This window comes from Myripristis murdjan, chromosome 15, assembly GCF_902150065.1.
Source record: "Myripristis murdjan chromosome 15, fMyrMur1.1, whole genome shotgun sequence".
NCBI lineage: Eukaryota > Metazoa > Chordata > Actinopteri > Holocentriformes > Holocentridae > Myripristis > Myripristis murdjan.
Window position 1 is genome coordinate 16,803,497 of NC_043994.1, and position 14,290 is coordinate 16,817,786.

Sequence of the window (14,290 nt, forward strand, 5' to 3'; positions counted from 1 at the left end):
TCACCTGTCTCAGGGCAAAAAGTGCCCTTGCATGCAAGCAAACTCTGTGCTAAAAAAAGGCAAAAGGTAAAAGATACAAGTCCCAGACATTCTCGGTGCATGACATTAAATGGTCAAGACAACAACTGCCTGGGAAATTCCTATTTAATCTGATGTTTTTTTCCCCATGACAATCTGCTGGAAATTTGCAGACAGTTATGTTGGATTCATGAGGCTACGGCATCAGTAATCTGACTGCAAAATGAAAAGACAGATCTCAGATGGGATTTGGATTTGGGGATGTATTTCTGGATCTTTCTGTCTGGTTTGAACCAAGGTCTCAAGAGAATTTTTCAAATTATATTTAAGCACTTGTGCAGACAGTCATGTTTGGAATGTCAAGGAAGCTAAGGTCTTTGTAAAGGATTAATACCCCACAATGAAATGCTGATTATCTAATGCCTGTGTTCCCTGGGAGACTTTATTTTTTACCCTGTTTTTATGTACCTGTTAGGGGAAGTGGTGGCTCTATTCTACCTGTCTTCACTCAGAGTGAAATCTGCCTCATTGATCTCACACAGGCCGGATTCTGCTCTTCACACAATAAAGGATATCCTCCTTGACTGTGTGCCCTTAACTTTATGCCAAATTGCTGGATCACAATAGCCTTTAAAAAGCATGTGAGGGAAAAAAAAAATCATTCTACAGGAGTCATTCATTTTCAGGGACTTTCTGTTCATAGAACAGGACACCCATGGCAGAGGGACTGGGGCAGGAAATCTGAGGATTATGTTCATCTTTGGCTCAACATTTGGCCCTTTTGGAGGTTTATGTAACACAGCTGAGTCATTTGGACCCCTGTCAAAGCTAGGGAACAGCAAGCATGGTAAACTTCCTTAAGGAAAGAAGAGGACAGTGGGATCGTGTTTTTCCTCTCTGTCACTGCACCAAATGAACTATAAGGGACTTAAATTAAAAGGAAAAATTAAGACAATGAATAGATAAATGATGTAACTTCTAAAATAAGCAGGAATTAAGCCAATAACACAATTTTTGTGTGCTTTTAAAACTCAATCCCACAAGAAATGATGCAAATAAGGCTAGCTGTTTTAGTGTTGTGGTGTCAAACATACATTTCAGGACACCACAACATTATAGTGATCTTAGGTCATTGTACATACCAACACTACTGAGGGAGCTGCTGCTTTCTGAGTCGGAGGGCATTGTGGAGAGAACGCTGTATGTCGACCCTGCCAAGAGAAGAGGTATATTTAGACACAAGGCAACTATACTTGCATGTGGAAAACTTATTTCTCCTAAACCAATGAAGCCTCCAATGGGCTATGTTGCTAGATTGATTGACCAATTAAGCATTGGCCAGAATTAATTGCCTGTATGAAGTAATGAATATTTCATTGTGAGCTTCGGATTCCCTGCACAGTTGTGCAATGAATTCGGTGCAGGGTATATACTTGGAGTAATAACTTCAACACTCTTTCTTAGCAGTTCTATATTATCACTCGAGACTGCCATCGTCATTATAGCTCCTCTCCCTCACTGTGCACTCAGCCCTGCTTTGATGTATAGTCCCTGTATGTTTCTGCTACACAGGCAGAATGTCACGGCTGAAATGGGATTTTCTCTTTTTATGTCAAGCACATGGAGAAAGAGAGAATGAGGGAGAGAAAAAGAGAGACCGATTCTCCATCTGAATAGCTGTACACACTGCTAAGCTGGGGGATATTTCACACAGGCTACCGCAATCCATAGGGGGAGAGGCTACGCAGATCCCCATTATATTGTATGCCAGGTCCCTGCTCCAAAGGGCAACATAAACATGCCTGACAACACTGGCAGGATTTTCATAGGCACAACTTGTGCCTTTTTCCACAAGGCATAGCATATTGTATTGCACAGTGATGAATAATAGATTTGAACCTGCATATAACAGCACAGTAAGAGAAAATACTCATGTAATATGTTACATGTACCCCCAACATATGAACAAAGTCTTCCTGTGCAATGGGTTTAATACAGGACGGGAATGGTAGCTGTCTTTGTCGGCAGCAGGCAATAGATTGACGCCAACTGCTCTAGATCTCCATCTCTGTCCTTGCCTCCCCACTGGGTTTAGCTAAAGCTCTGGCTCCAGCCCTCAATGTGTGACAAGGCCAAGCCTAATTAACTATGAGCTCTGTGCGACTGAGCCACTCCATCTCAGGCCCCGCAGACAGAGGAGAGGAGGGGAGAGGAGAGAGGGGGAGAGCAGGAGGGGAAATAAGGGGAAAGGCATGGAACAGTGTGAAGAGGACAGATGAAAGGAGATAGCCTAACTAAGTAGCAAAAAAAGATATGGAGGGAGGGTGTTTGAGAGATGAAATGGAAGAGAAATAAGGAGAAAGACACTGAAAAAAAGGAGAGAAGAGCAGGGAGGAAAGGCTTTTAATCTGTTCTGACGCTCCCTGATGCTCGACACTTTTACTCTGCGAAGCGCTCCGAGCACACAGCTTTGATTTCATACTGTTCTATCAGACATGATGAGAAGCACTGTGGGGCTGCACGGCATCAGTTCTCCGCACACTCAACACAACTCTGCAAAACGCTCATGCCTATTTCCCTGGATGCATTAAACAGCAAGAACTGGCTTCTTCAAATAAGTATCTGAGTAGGTCTCATAGTAAAGATCTGAGCCACTGAGAAGTATTATGCCAGCTCAGCTCGGAGATAAGTCATTTTAAAATACGGTACATTGTCAGCAAAGCTCTGTGCCAGAAATAGCCTGACAATGTGGCTTCTGGAGTGCTGCATTTAGTGAAATTTGAAAGCCAAAACACTAAGATAAATTAAATTCCCAGTAATCTGCACCAGTGTGGATCAGAACTGCTCAACATTGAGCTAAAACTCCCACAAAAAAAGGTCAATTCTGGGACACTCCTCAATATCGCACACTCTTATGTGGTTACAAGGACAATAACTTGCATGCTGTAGGCACACCAAAATTTCCCATATTTATTTCAGTGTGGTGCGTGCTGATACAGTTATCTTTGCAAGCACGCCAATGAATGAATATCAGATACAAACAGGCAATCTCTTGGTCGATGGGTTGGCAGCATTAGCCTTTTCCAACAGGCATTTAATCATCAATAGCAATTAGCACCATCCTTATTCAGTGGGGCTGATCATTGGTAAACATGCTGACCGCATCAATAAAGCCTGTATCCATTAGGACAGCACATAGATCTAATCTGTACAGTAGGAGAATCCACCTGTCTCTCTGCCAAAAGACAGTCAGTCACGACGGATCAGACGTGAGAATTTTGTGTCAGACACTGACATTACATTCTAACAAACAGATCTATCCTGACTGAGCTGCGGTTTACTCTGCTACAGTCAAAACAGCCTAGGCTATACCCTCTCCAATAAACACACTGCAACGTCTCCAAGCACTGGGAGGGAGCATACACGTTGCAGCCGTCACATAGATTTCATCAGGGGCCATTAGGTATGGTAATAAGGAGCAAGCAACAGCGACTTCCACCAAGAGATACACTGTACTGAGATACAGGCCTAAGGTGAAAAATATTCAAATGGGAGACCTGAGAGAGCAGAAGGTTATAATAACAAAGGCCTGTCTTCATGATTTAAGTAGGTCAGGGGAGTCCTCACTCTACCCTTAAGGCACCACTGCTCCCCCACCCCTTCCTTCCCTCCCAATCAAGTGATGCTCTCAGCAACCAACAGTTGCTTCAGACGACCAGATTATGTTCCTCCAGCACATAAAGCAAGATGACACACGTTGCCATGGTGAATCTGGATGAGAGGAATTGTAAATTCTGCAGCGTGGTGGAAAAAAGAAGAAAAAGAGCATAAGAGATGCGAAGCTGGTGGTAGAGAGTTCTCGGTGCCTCATCAAAGAGAGACGCAAGTCTGGCTTCCACCGACGGGTGAGACTAAATTATTCAAACAGTTCCAGAAAATTCTCTTATCTAACAAAGAAACGTCCCCCCAAAATATAAAGCATGTATGATTATCTGAGCGATTGGACTCCCCTGCTTCAAACACGCTTTATCTGAACATCTTGACAGGCTTTAAAAGTATGGATGTGATGCAGCCACCAGCCAGCAATTCTGTTCCAGAGAAGGAGAAAGACAAAACTTTCAGAGCCATTTGGTATAAGAAACAGCATTAGCATTCCAAAAATAATACTGCATGTTATTCTTTATTAGCCGCTGTCAGCTCTTCTCACTATCCATAAGCAGTATTAATGGAGAGCAAAAACAAAACAAAACACAGACTGGCAGAGTACAAACCCGGTCCAAACAGCCATCATGTTCCTTCTCCTATTGTGTCCTGAACTTCACAGCCATTAAACTGGAGAAGCGCAAACAAAAGCAATATTAATAAAATGGCTGAAAACTCCCCGGTCATTTCACAGAGTAATGGTGTGCTTAAGTGAGGCTGAAGGGTGGGTCGGCATTTGGCCAGAGAGCAGAACGTCTCTTTTACCCCGACATCCAAGACCTCTAAATCAGCATATCCCTGGCTGCGGTCCTGCTCACAGTATGGAGGCTATAGCTGGGAAAGGGGGCCCTGTCTGTAGCTGACTCCAGTCCCTCCCATCACAGCCCCACTGGCCTCAGGAGCTGAGAGCGAAGTGGCTGTGACTAACATGGCAGAGGGGTGGGCAAACGGCAAGGCGGTGGGAATAAGAAACAAAAGAGAAACACAGACTAGAACTTCTCTCTTTATATAGTTGTATCTTACACCCAACTCCTTCATGCCTTCTAGCTTCAAGTGTAAACTTTAAATTTGGGTTACCATGGTTTAAAATCTGGAACGTCACAGATGAGAAACAACCCCCTTCCGAATCTGTTGCTGTACTCTGAAATTTCCAACAAAGCCATGTGGTAGGCTGAACTTCTGAGGAGGCAATGACACCACAGGCCAAGATTCTGGGCAACAAGCCAGTGAATTCTAGCGGCCGGGGTAAGGGATTGATCATTCGATTTAAGGAGTCTACAGTCGGCATAAACATAAACACATCTGACATGATGACTCCATGAGCTTTGATTATTCCACTGCACGCACAGTCCCTGACTCACAGCTCAGTGTACATTTACACCTATGGTAGACCCCATTTCCACACACCCATTATTTACTCATAGGGTCAAAGTATGCCCTTTGACATAATAAGTCTAAAAAGATATGTTATAGTGTATTTCACACACACATCTGAAAAGCATCAACATCTTCTCCCAACTCATCCCTATGGTCATTTTGGAGCCATGTGAACACTATGGGATATGAAGGCCAGAAAAAAAACAACATCACTGAGATGCATGGAGAAGACATAAAAAGGCCCTCAGCAAGCCCAGCAGACCTGTCAGAACTGCTGAGCAGCACCAAAGTCCAGAAAAGCCCCTGCGTGCAATACAGACCAGCCTATTATCAGCAAGTCATTATGGGCCTTCTCTCTGTGAAGAGCCCTAGCTCAGCATAACTGAAGCATAAGTGCTTTTGAACAGCTTGGCTGTGCCACGGGTTGGGTCAAAATCAGAAAGGTGAAAGATGTCTGCGCCATGTTTCCCGAACAGGCAGCTGCAGACAGGACAGGCAAGGACAGGTAAAGACATGACGGTCTGGGATACCAATACAATTTGGACCATGTTTGTAATATTATTTTCATTTTCAATGGCAGAGAAGCTCATCGTGTTTCTGATATTTGTTGTTACTTGAGCAATTAAACTACACCACAAATTTGTAGTGTTCCATTCCAACACCCTAAAAAGGACCAACAAAACTAGATGTAGCCTGTAGGTATGTAAGGTGAACTTAGTCATTATGCATGCCTAACACTTTGCCACTGCAATATTAACCGCTAAAATGCTAACTGTATTTCATATCAAGTACGGCAGAAAAAACATTATTCATCACACACAAATACTGATAGGGGGAACAGCTTATGTCATTTTGCAGCCCTATATTACTCAATGTGTGCATTACAGCAGTTACACAGACAGTGTTAGAGGTTTCATTCCTCCATATGCTGTCGATAATAAAATGTATGCACACACAAAGGTGTCTAATAAAACATTTAAAAACCTAAGATCTGCTTGCTTTGTGAAGAGAGCTGAAGGCCTTGTACTCAAGGTCTCAACTTAGTTTTGACCTCTGATCAAAGGCTAGACACTGGAGGGAGGCTGGACAGACCGCTGGGGCAGGCAAGAGAGGTATGGAGGTAAAGAATTACAGAGATGGCAAGACAGGCAGGTTGAGGTAGGTGGAAAGCAAGGACACAATAATGGGAAGAAGGGGAGGGACAGAAAAAAGACAGCAGACCAAAGCATAACAGAGCAAAATGCCTGGTAGAGGCGGGGCCTGCAAGATGGAGAGACAAACTCTTGTTTATTTCCATGACTCCATTGTGCTGGCTAACGTTTAGATGCTGGCATTTTCTCTACCCTTGTGGGGTAATTAGGAAGTGGAGGAACATGTGTAAAATGGTAATGAAGTCCTGCTTCACAGTACTGCCTCCTGGCTGTGGTAGCACACGCGGCATGTAGATAACCTGCTGTCAGAAATTAGCGCTAGAGGAGGAGAAGAAAGAAAAACTCCAAACAAAACAAAAAAGAAAAAACAAAGCACATTTGATGCTGATCCTCCTTGGCCATTTTATTTCTATTGCACTCTGAGATTCTTCAAAGAACTGGGATTCACTTTTGCTCTTTTTTTTTTTTAGGTATATGCGTAGGCCACTCGATGCCACCCACTTTAAAAACTGCAGTTCATTAGATGTTTGATCCATTGCACTGAAAATACTGCTCTGCTCACACTTCAAATGGGCAATCAGAGATCAATAGGATTAAATTGGGGCAATAACACCAATGACCCAGTGAAAATACAGAGGTCAGCCTCTCATTAGGCAGCATTTTAGACCTTGATGATATAGATTTATTGACCAACATCAACACTGCTAATTAAAACTCAAACAGCATACTTTTGCGCACTGGTAGACTTTCAGTTCCTTCAAGAACACTTCAGCCACAATATAAAACAAGTTTTCTTACTTCTATTGAAACCCACTTTGCTAGAGATCAGGAGGCGCTGCAATGTGATAAAATGCACGCCGACAAGTCATAAAATGCAGCGCTACAGCGTGTCATCAATAATGTCTAAGCAGGGAACATCGGTTAACAGCAGACGGATTGATAGCTTCGTATACAAACCAGTACCAGATCAAGAAGAGGGGAAAAAAGAATAAGGGTGGAAGGGAAGAACGTGGGGTGAAGAGAAAGAGTGACAGCACGTGTCACTGAGCGGCAGACAGTGACACAGTCAGAGAGCGAGAGAGAGAAAGAGAGGCCAGGTTCAGCCCATGGGAGATATTTGAGAGCAGTGGTCGTGACAGAGTGTCAGGGTCATAACTCATTCTGTCTGTCCCCTGTGTTTTATGTAGTGGGACAGGGACACTGGTTGACAGAGGGGAGAGCACCCCACCCCCTTCCCCCCTCCACTGGCTGATGTCCTGGGCTGCTGTACACAGAGCAAGCTGCTGACTGCGCACTTTGGGCCTGCTCAACTTCTCAACAAAAGGCCTGTTGTCTCCCTCACTCTCACTCGCTCCCTCTTTCTGTCACCCTCCTCTGTCTCTCTGGCGTGTCCCTCCATTTAAAGTGTGTGGAAGAGAAGAAACCACTCACAGCGAGGGAAAGATAGTGAGTCAGAGAAAGAAAAAAGGAGACAGAGAAAGAAACAAAGGGTGAGTCAGAGAAAGACAAAAAAAAAATCAAAATTGAGACAAGAAAAGTCACGGAATGAAGGTCAACAGAGAGCAGAAGATGTGGGCTATGGACACTGCATCCTGCCAGAGAGCATTGTGCTGCCCTCCTCTCCGAGTGTGTTTAAATCACTGTCACAGGCTGTGTAATCTGAAAAGAGCGGGGGAATGTACAGGTACCTCTCCTCCGCTCACCCATTCGTCTAGGTTGAACATTGCCCATGTAGCGCAAAGGGGATGAGTGCACAATCCAAGGCATGAAATCGGTTTGATTGCTGCCGCTTGGAATCCTGGAACGAATTCAATTCGGCTTGGGAAGATGGATATGCACTCTCGCTCCTCTACATAACAAGGCCAAAGCTTTAGTCATACTGACTGAATGTTCTGCTCGGTAGTTTTAATCAGGGTTTGAGTATTTGTTAAAAACCAGGGAGAGTCCTCTGGCATGCTGACGCACAAAACCAGATAAATAATGAATAATCTGTGTCTATGTTGTCTACAGGAGACATATTGGGAGGCTGGCAACAAAATGACAATTTATCAAGCCAGAACTCTGAACAATCAATAATTTGCATGTGCGTCTGTATGTTTTTCCTCAAGTGGAGAGGATGTTTCCTTAGAGAACAGATGATCTTGTGTGAGTGGAGGCCCAGCTGAGAACAGAAGCAGGCAGGCAGCATGAGAGGAGGGAGACTTGAGAGCAGGTTGCTATCAGTGAGACTCATCACACGCTCATATTCCCTCTCTTGCACCCTCTCTGCGTCTTTCACAGACACACTGGGCTCTGAAGATTTCATCCAAACGCTCTCTTCTCCTCTCGATCTCTCCGCCTGAAGGTGCTCAGCAAGTGGTTTGTCTTCAGTCGCTCACAAGTGAGGTTCAAACGTGGTAATCGCATCAGCCGAATCACTACACTAAAGATAATGAAAAGCACATTAAAAAAAAAAAAACACAGCACTTGAGTTGAATCAGAAACAGCCAAGAGCGTGGCGGCTAATACACAGGGGCTGTGGAGGCATGATAATGTGTGTCTCACAGAGAGAGCTTACACCGGAGAGAGGAGAGCTGGGCCTAATCCTCTGTTGAATAACCACAGGCCGACCAGCCAGACTCACGACTGGTGCTCATTCTCCCCTCACACAGAGCGCTCAATGCCACTCATCAACCACGAGGCCTAGAGAGGAGGAAGAGCCTGACTGGGACACAAATCCAAAACCTCAGAGAGTTGAGAAAGGCCCAAATCCAGCAGAGTCAAGGCCGGCCAAAAAGGAGCGACAAACGGACGGAGCAATATCACAGCCACTCACAGATGAACACGCATCGATGTATGTCACCACTGACAAGGCCAAGTGGTACCCTGCAGCAGCAACACTCAATACGAGTGAAAGTGATAAAGCTCCGAGAAGCATTAGTGATCCAGTCAGCAGAGCCGCAAGACACCAACTCAGCAATACCTGCTAAGCCGTGCCTGCTGCTAGTTGGCAGAGACATACTTCAACTTAACAGCTGTAAGCTATGGATCACAGTGTGGAGCTCTAAATTAAAACAGGACAAATCACTAGCCTCACCTTGTTATCTATCTCAACACGCCATGCCTAAGATAGCCTGTGTATGGTTTGAGTTTAGTTGAAACACAAACCGTGTCAGAGAACAGCATTCTGCGTCTCCTCCCTGCTTTTGGATCTCAAGGCTCATCGTGCATTCAGGCCCTGAGGGCATGACGCTGGTTGTGAGTAAGCCACTGGCTTCAGTCATTCAGACAAAGCAAAACAGGCAAAACTAGACAAGGCTTTTACACTTGGATGCCCTTTGTCTCTGTGTGCAACAACAACCAAAGCCACTCAAGTGCAGGCATTTGCTATGAGTACTGAACACAAATCAAGTGACTGCAATGAATGCAACACTGTAATTATAAATGTAGCTTTATTGCATCGTTCAAGAAGAAGCTGTATAAAAAAAATGGATGCCAGTTGGGGTTCTCTTTGCTCTCATGGGCAAAGGAGATTAAGCAATACCAGGCTATACATTTGTAAGCATGGATGGGTAGGTTGCATGCACACGCCCATGTACAGGTCGATATGGACCTACATGTCAGTGGCAAGCCCGTTGTCATGGAAACAAGTCAGGCTATCTAATGTACCTTTACTATATCATGCTATTGATAACAAATGAAGGTTCCTGCTAGGTGTCCTTAGATGCATCTTGCTTTCATCTGCTGGAAAAGAATACAGCTGAAAACTAGTCTGGCCAAACACACAAACATCAACACCTGCATTTTGATTTAGCAGAAATCATCATCCATGTACACAGCATATCCAACCAAACCAACCACATGCAGTGGATGTGCGATCTGTGTACTCCACAGACTAACAGAGGAAGCCCTCTGGAGCAGGGTAGTCATGTGCAAAAAAACAGCAATGACAGAATATATCTGGGGGGTTGGCTGAATTGATCACAAGCTGTGCATTAGGGTCTACCTAGGCCCTGGTGCACATTCATTTCCAGGATAAAGGCTAATGATTTATCATTTGTACACTTTAAAAAAAAAACAGCATAATGTTGCACCCGGTGAGAGCAGATTACAATTCACAATCTAAAGTGCACTGTTAAGTCCTATTCCAACCTAGCATGAATCATCATTATGTTTTTATATCTGTTTATTAGGAGAATAAATCAAGCGCTAAACCCTGTTCTTGTGTGGCTGTCCACTATGTGCCGGGGACCAAGACCACCCAAATTGTGCTCGCTGGAGGAGGTATGCAGTGGCCTGAGCTGGTCCACTCATTAGAGTCAAGTTAATGTCAAGTATCGACTGGTTGCACTAGGTGAGATCTTACCAGTGGAGTGGTCCACAGGTCCACCACCGTTGTTGCTGAACAGGGCAGAATACAGGTCAGGGTATGCCTTTTCCAGGGCCACACACAGGTCGAGGAAATGGTCGCTCTCCTTGTTCATCAGCATCTTCAAAAGGTGGTCTACTTTCTCGGCGCTGGACGAGCAGTTCTGGTCCAGCTCAAACCTGTCGAGTTGACTCAGGGTGCCAGAAACTATCAGCAACTCTATCAGCCGGTCCGCATCTGTTATGGACTCCAATAAGTTCTGGTGGCACTGGTCTAACAACTCTTTGTGCTTTGGCTCCATTGCTATCCGCTGTAGTTCCGTAGCTTCCGAGCTAACCAGACAGCCAGGTGGATGTTATATCCTTACCTTTCACAGGCACCGAGCGATTACTGAAGAACTAACTTACTGCGGCTTGCAGAACTTCGCCAGAACCACCACGGCATTAGACTGCACGGGAGATCAATTTTTACAGCAAATTGAAAAAGGCACAAGAAGCCATATTTGTTGCCCAAGGCTGTTGACTGCACTAAACAGCGATACATGTTTCCATCTTACTCGTGTGTGGCGATTCAGATCGTTTCTTGCTTTTCTTCCGAGTACGCTTCATCCGAATACATTTTCCTCCTCTGGTGTATCATTTACTGCGCCCTGAGCCGACTTAACTGCTAGGAAAACTATCGTAACTCTGTCGCCGAGCCCCAGTTACACTGTATCCTCCGCCATGTCTGGGCAGCTCAGCAGCTGCTGTCCGCTGTCAATCAACGGTCCACACAATGACCATATAAAGCAAATCGGGGCGGGTTTTTGAAAACGACACACCCATTTTTTCAATGGGCGTTCATATCACCCCGTAGTACGTCGAAAATCCCAGGCGTAAAAAAATGAGAATGGATAGCATTTGCATGAAAAAATCTGGTGATACCTTGTGGACCCTGATGTTGTGGTAAGCAGACAGATACATCAGCTGTGACCTCTAGCATAAATAAAAATCAATTATATTTGTTAGAAAAGCTTAAAAATATGCTATGTCACATTAAAGGACACTGTTTCACATAGCCTTAATTCCGTATGTTTGATCGTACTTTTGACTGACTGCTAGATTTTTTTTTCGTATCATGCACACTAAATGCCAAATTCTCGTGGGTTCATAAGACACCAGAAATGCAACTGAAATGGTGAAACACTGTGATGTCTAGTATGGATTTTATGTAATAAAACCGTGGGTAAACCATTTGGAAAACGAAAAGCAAGTTTAGCCCCTGACTATAATCATTTGCAGCACAGATACATAGAATAAGACAACAGATTAAAAAAAAAAAAAAAAAAAAGTCATCGTTCACTCAATGTTGCTCTTTGTTCGAGCTTCAATATTTTATTATTATTATTATTATTATTATTGTTGTTGTTGTTGTTGTTATTATTATTATTATTATTATTATTATTATTATTATTGTCATTATTATGAATGCACCGATAAGAAGATTTAGTACATTTTTTTTGCATAGAGTGCTGTTGCTGCAGCCACAGGCTTATGCAACATATTTCCATATCAGAAATGAAACCAATTACACTGAGTGTGTGTGGGGTGGAGTTGTAGGGGGAGGTGGGGGATATCCAGGCATATGTGACCATATGAACAATATGCAACGGCGAAAATGAAAAATGCCTTTGAGTAGGATTTGTGAGACACAAGATGATGATGATGGATGAACTCCTCCTGCAGTCCACAGCAGAAAGAAGATTGTTGGCACAGAGGCATACCTCTCAAACCATGACCTTATTCATGCATGCAGTGAATTTCATTGTGACATCTCTCTCTCTCTCTCTCTCTCTCTCTCTCTCTCTCTCTCTCTCTCTGCAAGGCTGGCTCCCTACCTTGTGCAACCAAGTGCTATCCCGTTGGATGAAAAATTAATTACAATTCATTCATATCAAAGAGACGCAGGTCCCCTCTGCTGACACAGATTGGACGCTTGTGTCTGTACCCTACTTCTGAGGACACGTGCTTGAATACAGAGAGGACAGCCTGATGCTTTTTATCTTAAGGCTATGAATCAGCTCATTATTTTGACAACAGGGGTGGTGCTTCTCGCTGTCTAAGAATCGACTGAAATATTATTAAACGGATTTTTTTCATCAGACAACCACGTTCAGAGCAAAGAATAGCTTTATCTTTCATTGCAAACTTTGTCAGCATATCCATCCATCATCTTGTATTCTTGCTAAATTGTCTCGAGCAGGCAATTTTATAGATTTTTTTTTTTTTTTGTATTATTATTATTCCCAGTCTGAAACAAGCTCTGGATAATGGAATAGCTGTCAGTGCTAAGGGTTGCAAAACAATTACTTTATCATCCACTCAATACTGACATACTTTTATTTACCACATCCATATACAATTCATTAACAACGCTGTTACCTTTTTAACCCTTTCCAGTGTGATTGCATTGCCACAGTAGTCTTCCCAAGTAGTTGAATGAGCCTCACTTGTTCAAAAAGGAGGTGATAACATGTTAGGAAAGAATCATGATTTGTGGGCTCAAAATGTTGACCCTTCCTAAACCATGTTTTTACCTGAAGACGTCATTTCCCCATGTTTAAGGTGTTAATTAGGCAGTTTGTGGTTTTAAATTAACATGTAATTAAACATCCTTCAATGGGGCATACCTGCAACAGATGGGGGTCCTCTCATCATTATGGAAACTACAGGGTAGGCAGAAGTGGGTGGTAACATATCACAGCTGAAATTATACTTTTTAAAATTCATGTAATCACATCTAATTTTCATCAAAATTTTAGTAACTATAACCTAAAGATCTAGGCTGCCGTAAGCCCCCAGCCTTCCTCTGCCATTCCCAGTCAACTTTAAATAACATGATCAAAAATGACTCCTCCAACATGGCTGCTATCCAAGGGTCTCCAGGCCCCTGACAGCACTGCAGACATGCTAGACTTGTTTAATGTGGCCGTGGCAGCTTTATGGATGCCATCAATCCCACAGGCTCCCTCTTCCTCACGTCCCAGAGTTATTGATCGCAGTGCAGTTAACACACACTGCCATAGCTATCCGGAGCACAGAGCCACATCCCCACATCCCCACAGACACTGTGTTCAGCAGCGTTTTAACTAATGCCCACAGGACCTAGCAGGGCAAGAAGAGCACCATGCCTTACTCCCTCAAGGAAGGAAATGGATTTTCTATATTGATACAAGAATCAAGACATTTTGACTTTTGTGGCTTAAATAATTCATTTTATGTCAAGCCTTACTGTAATTGCACTCAGTGAGTTATTGCTGTCATATTGTCAAACATATTATAAATGAGTTTATTTGTGCATGAACAAAGTTGTAAAACCATTATGTAATTTCTTTTGTATTAACAGTATAAATAGTTATAGTTATAATGATTTGTGCTTCCTGAAATGCAGATCCCCACTTGCTCTGGGAAACAAGAAGGCTTCACTGCCCCCTACAGGCCTTTATAAATCATTACCAAGGCCTAACATTCTTGACATGAGACTCATCAGTGCTTCAAGGGATATTTGGTGTCAAGCATAACATGGTAATCTGTTCTTTTGAGACCCACAGTGCACATGGTGTACTTATTATGGCTACCTTGTCTGTGAACCATTTGATGGACATGACCACAAATTCTGATATGGATCATTATGAGTCTAAGTAAGGCCTGCTCAT

General features: G+C 43.5%; 1 protein-coding gene across 3 annotated transcripts in view; it reads right to left on the reverse strand.

Annotated features, from left to right (window-relative positions):
- Positions 1-11,328, reverse strand: part of dlg5a (discs, large homolog 5a (Drosophila)) — a 42,568-nt gene extending 31,240 nt beyond the window's left edge. For 2 of the 3 annotated variants that reach the window (XM_030070879.1, XM_030070880.1), the window contains exons 1-2: positions 10,594-10,897; positions 1,161-1,229 (exon numbers count right to left, since the gene is read on the reverse strand). In XM_030070879.1, coding sequence (XP_029926739.1) covers positions 1,161-1,229; positions 10,594-10,897 — 373 coding nt within the window. Of the gene's footprint in view, positions 1-1,160; positions 1,230-10,593 lie in introns of all 3 variants that reach the window. The other variant, XM_030070878.1, reaches the window with a different exon arrangement.
- Positions 11,329-14,290: the final 2,962 nt, after the last annotated feature.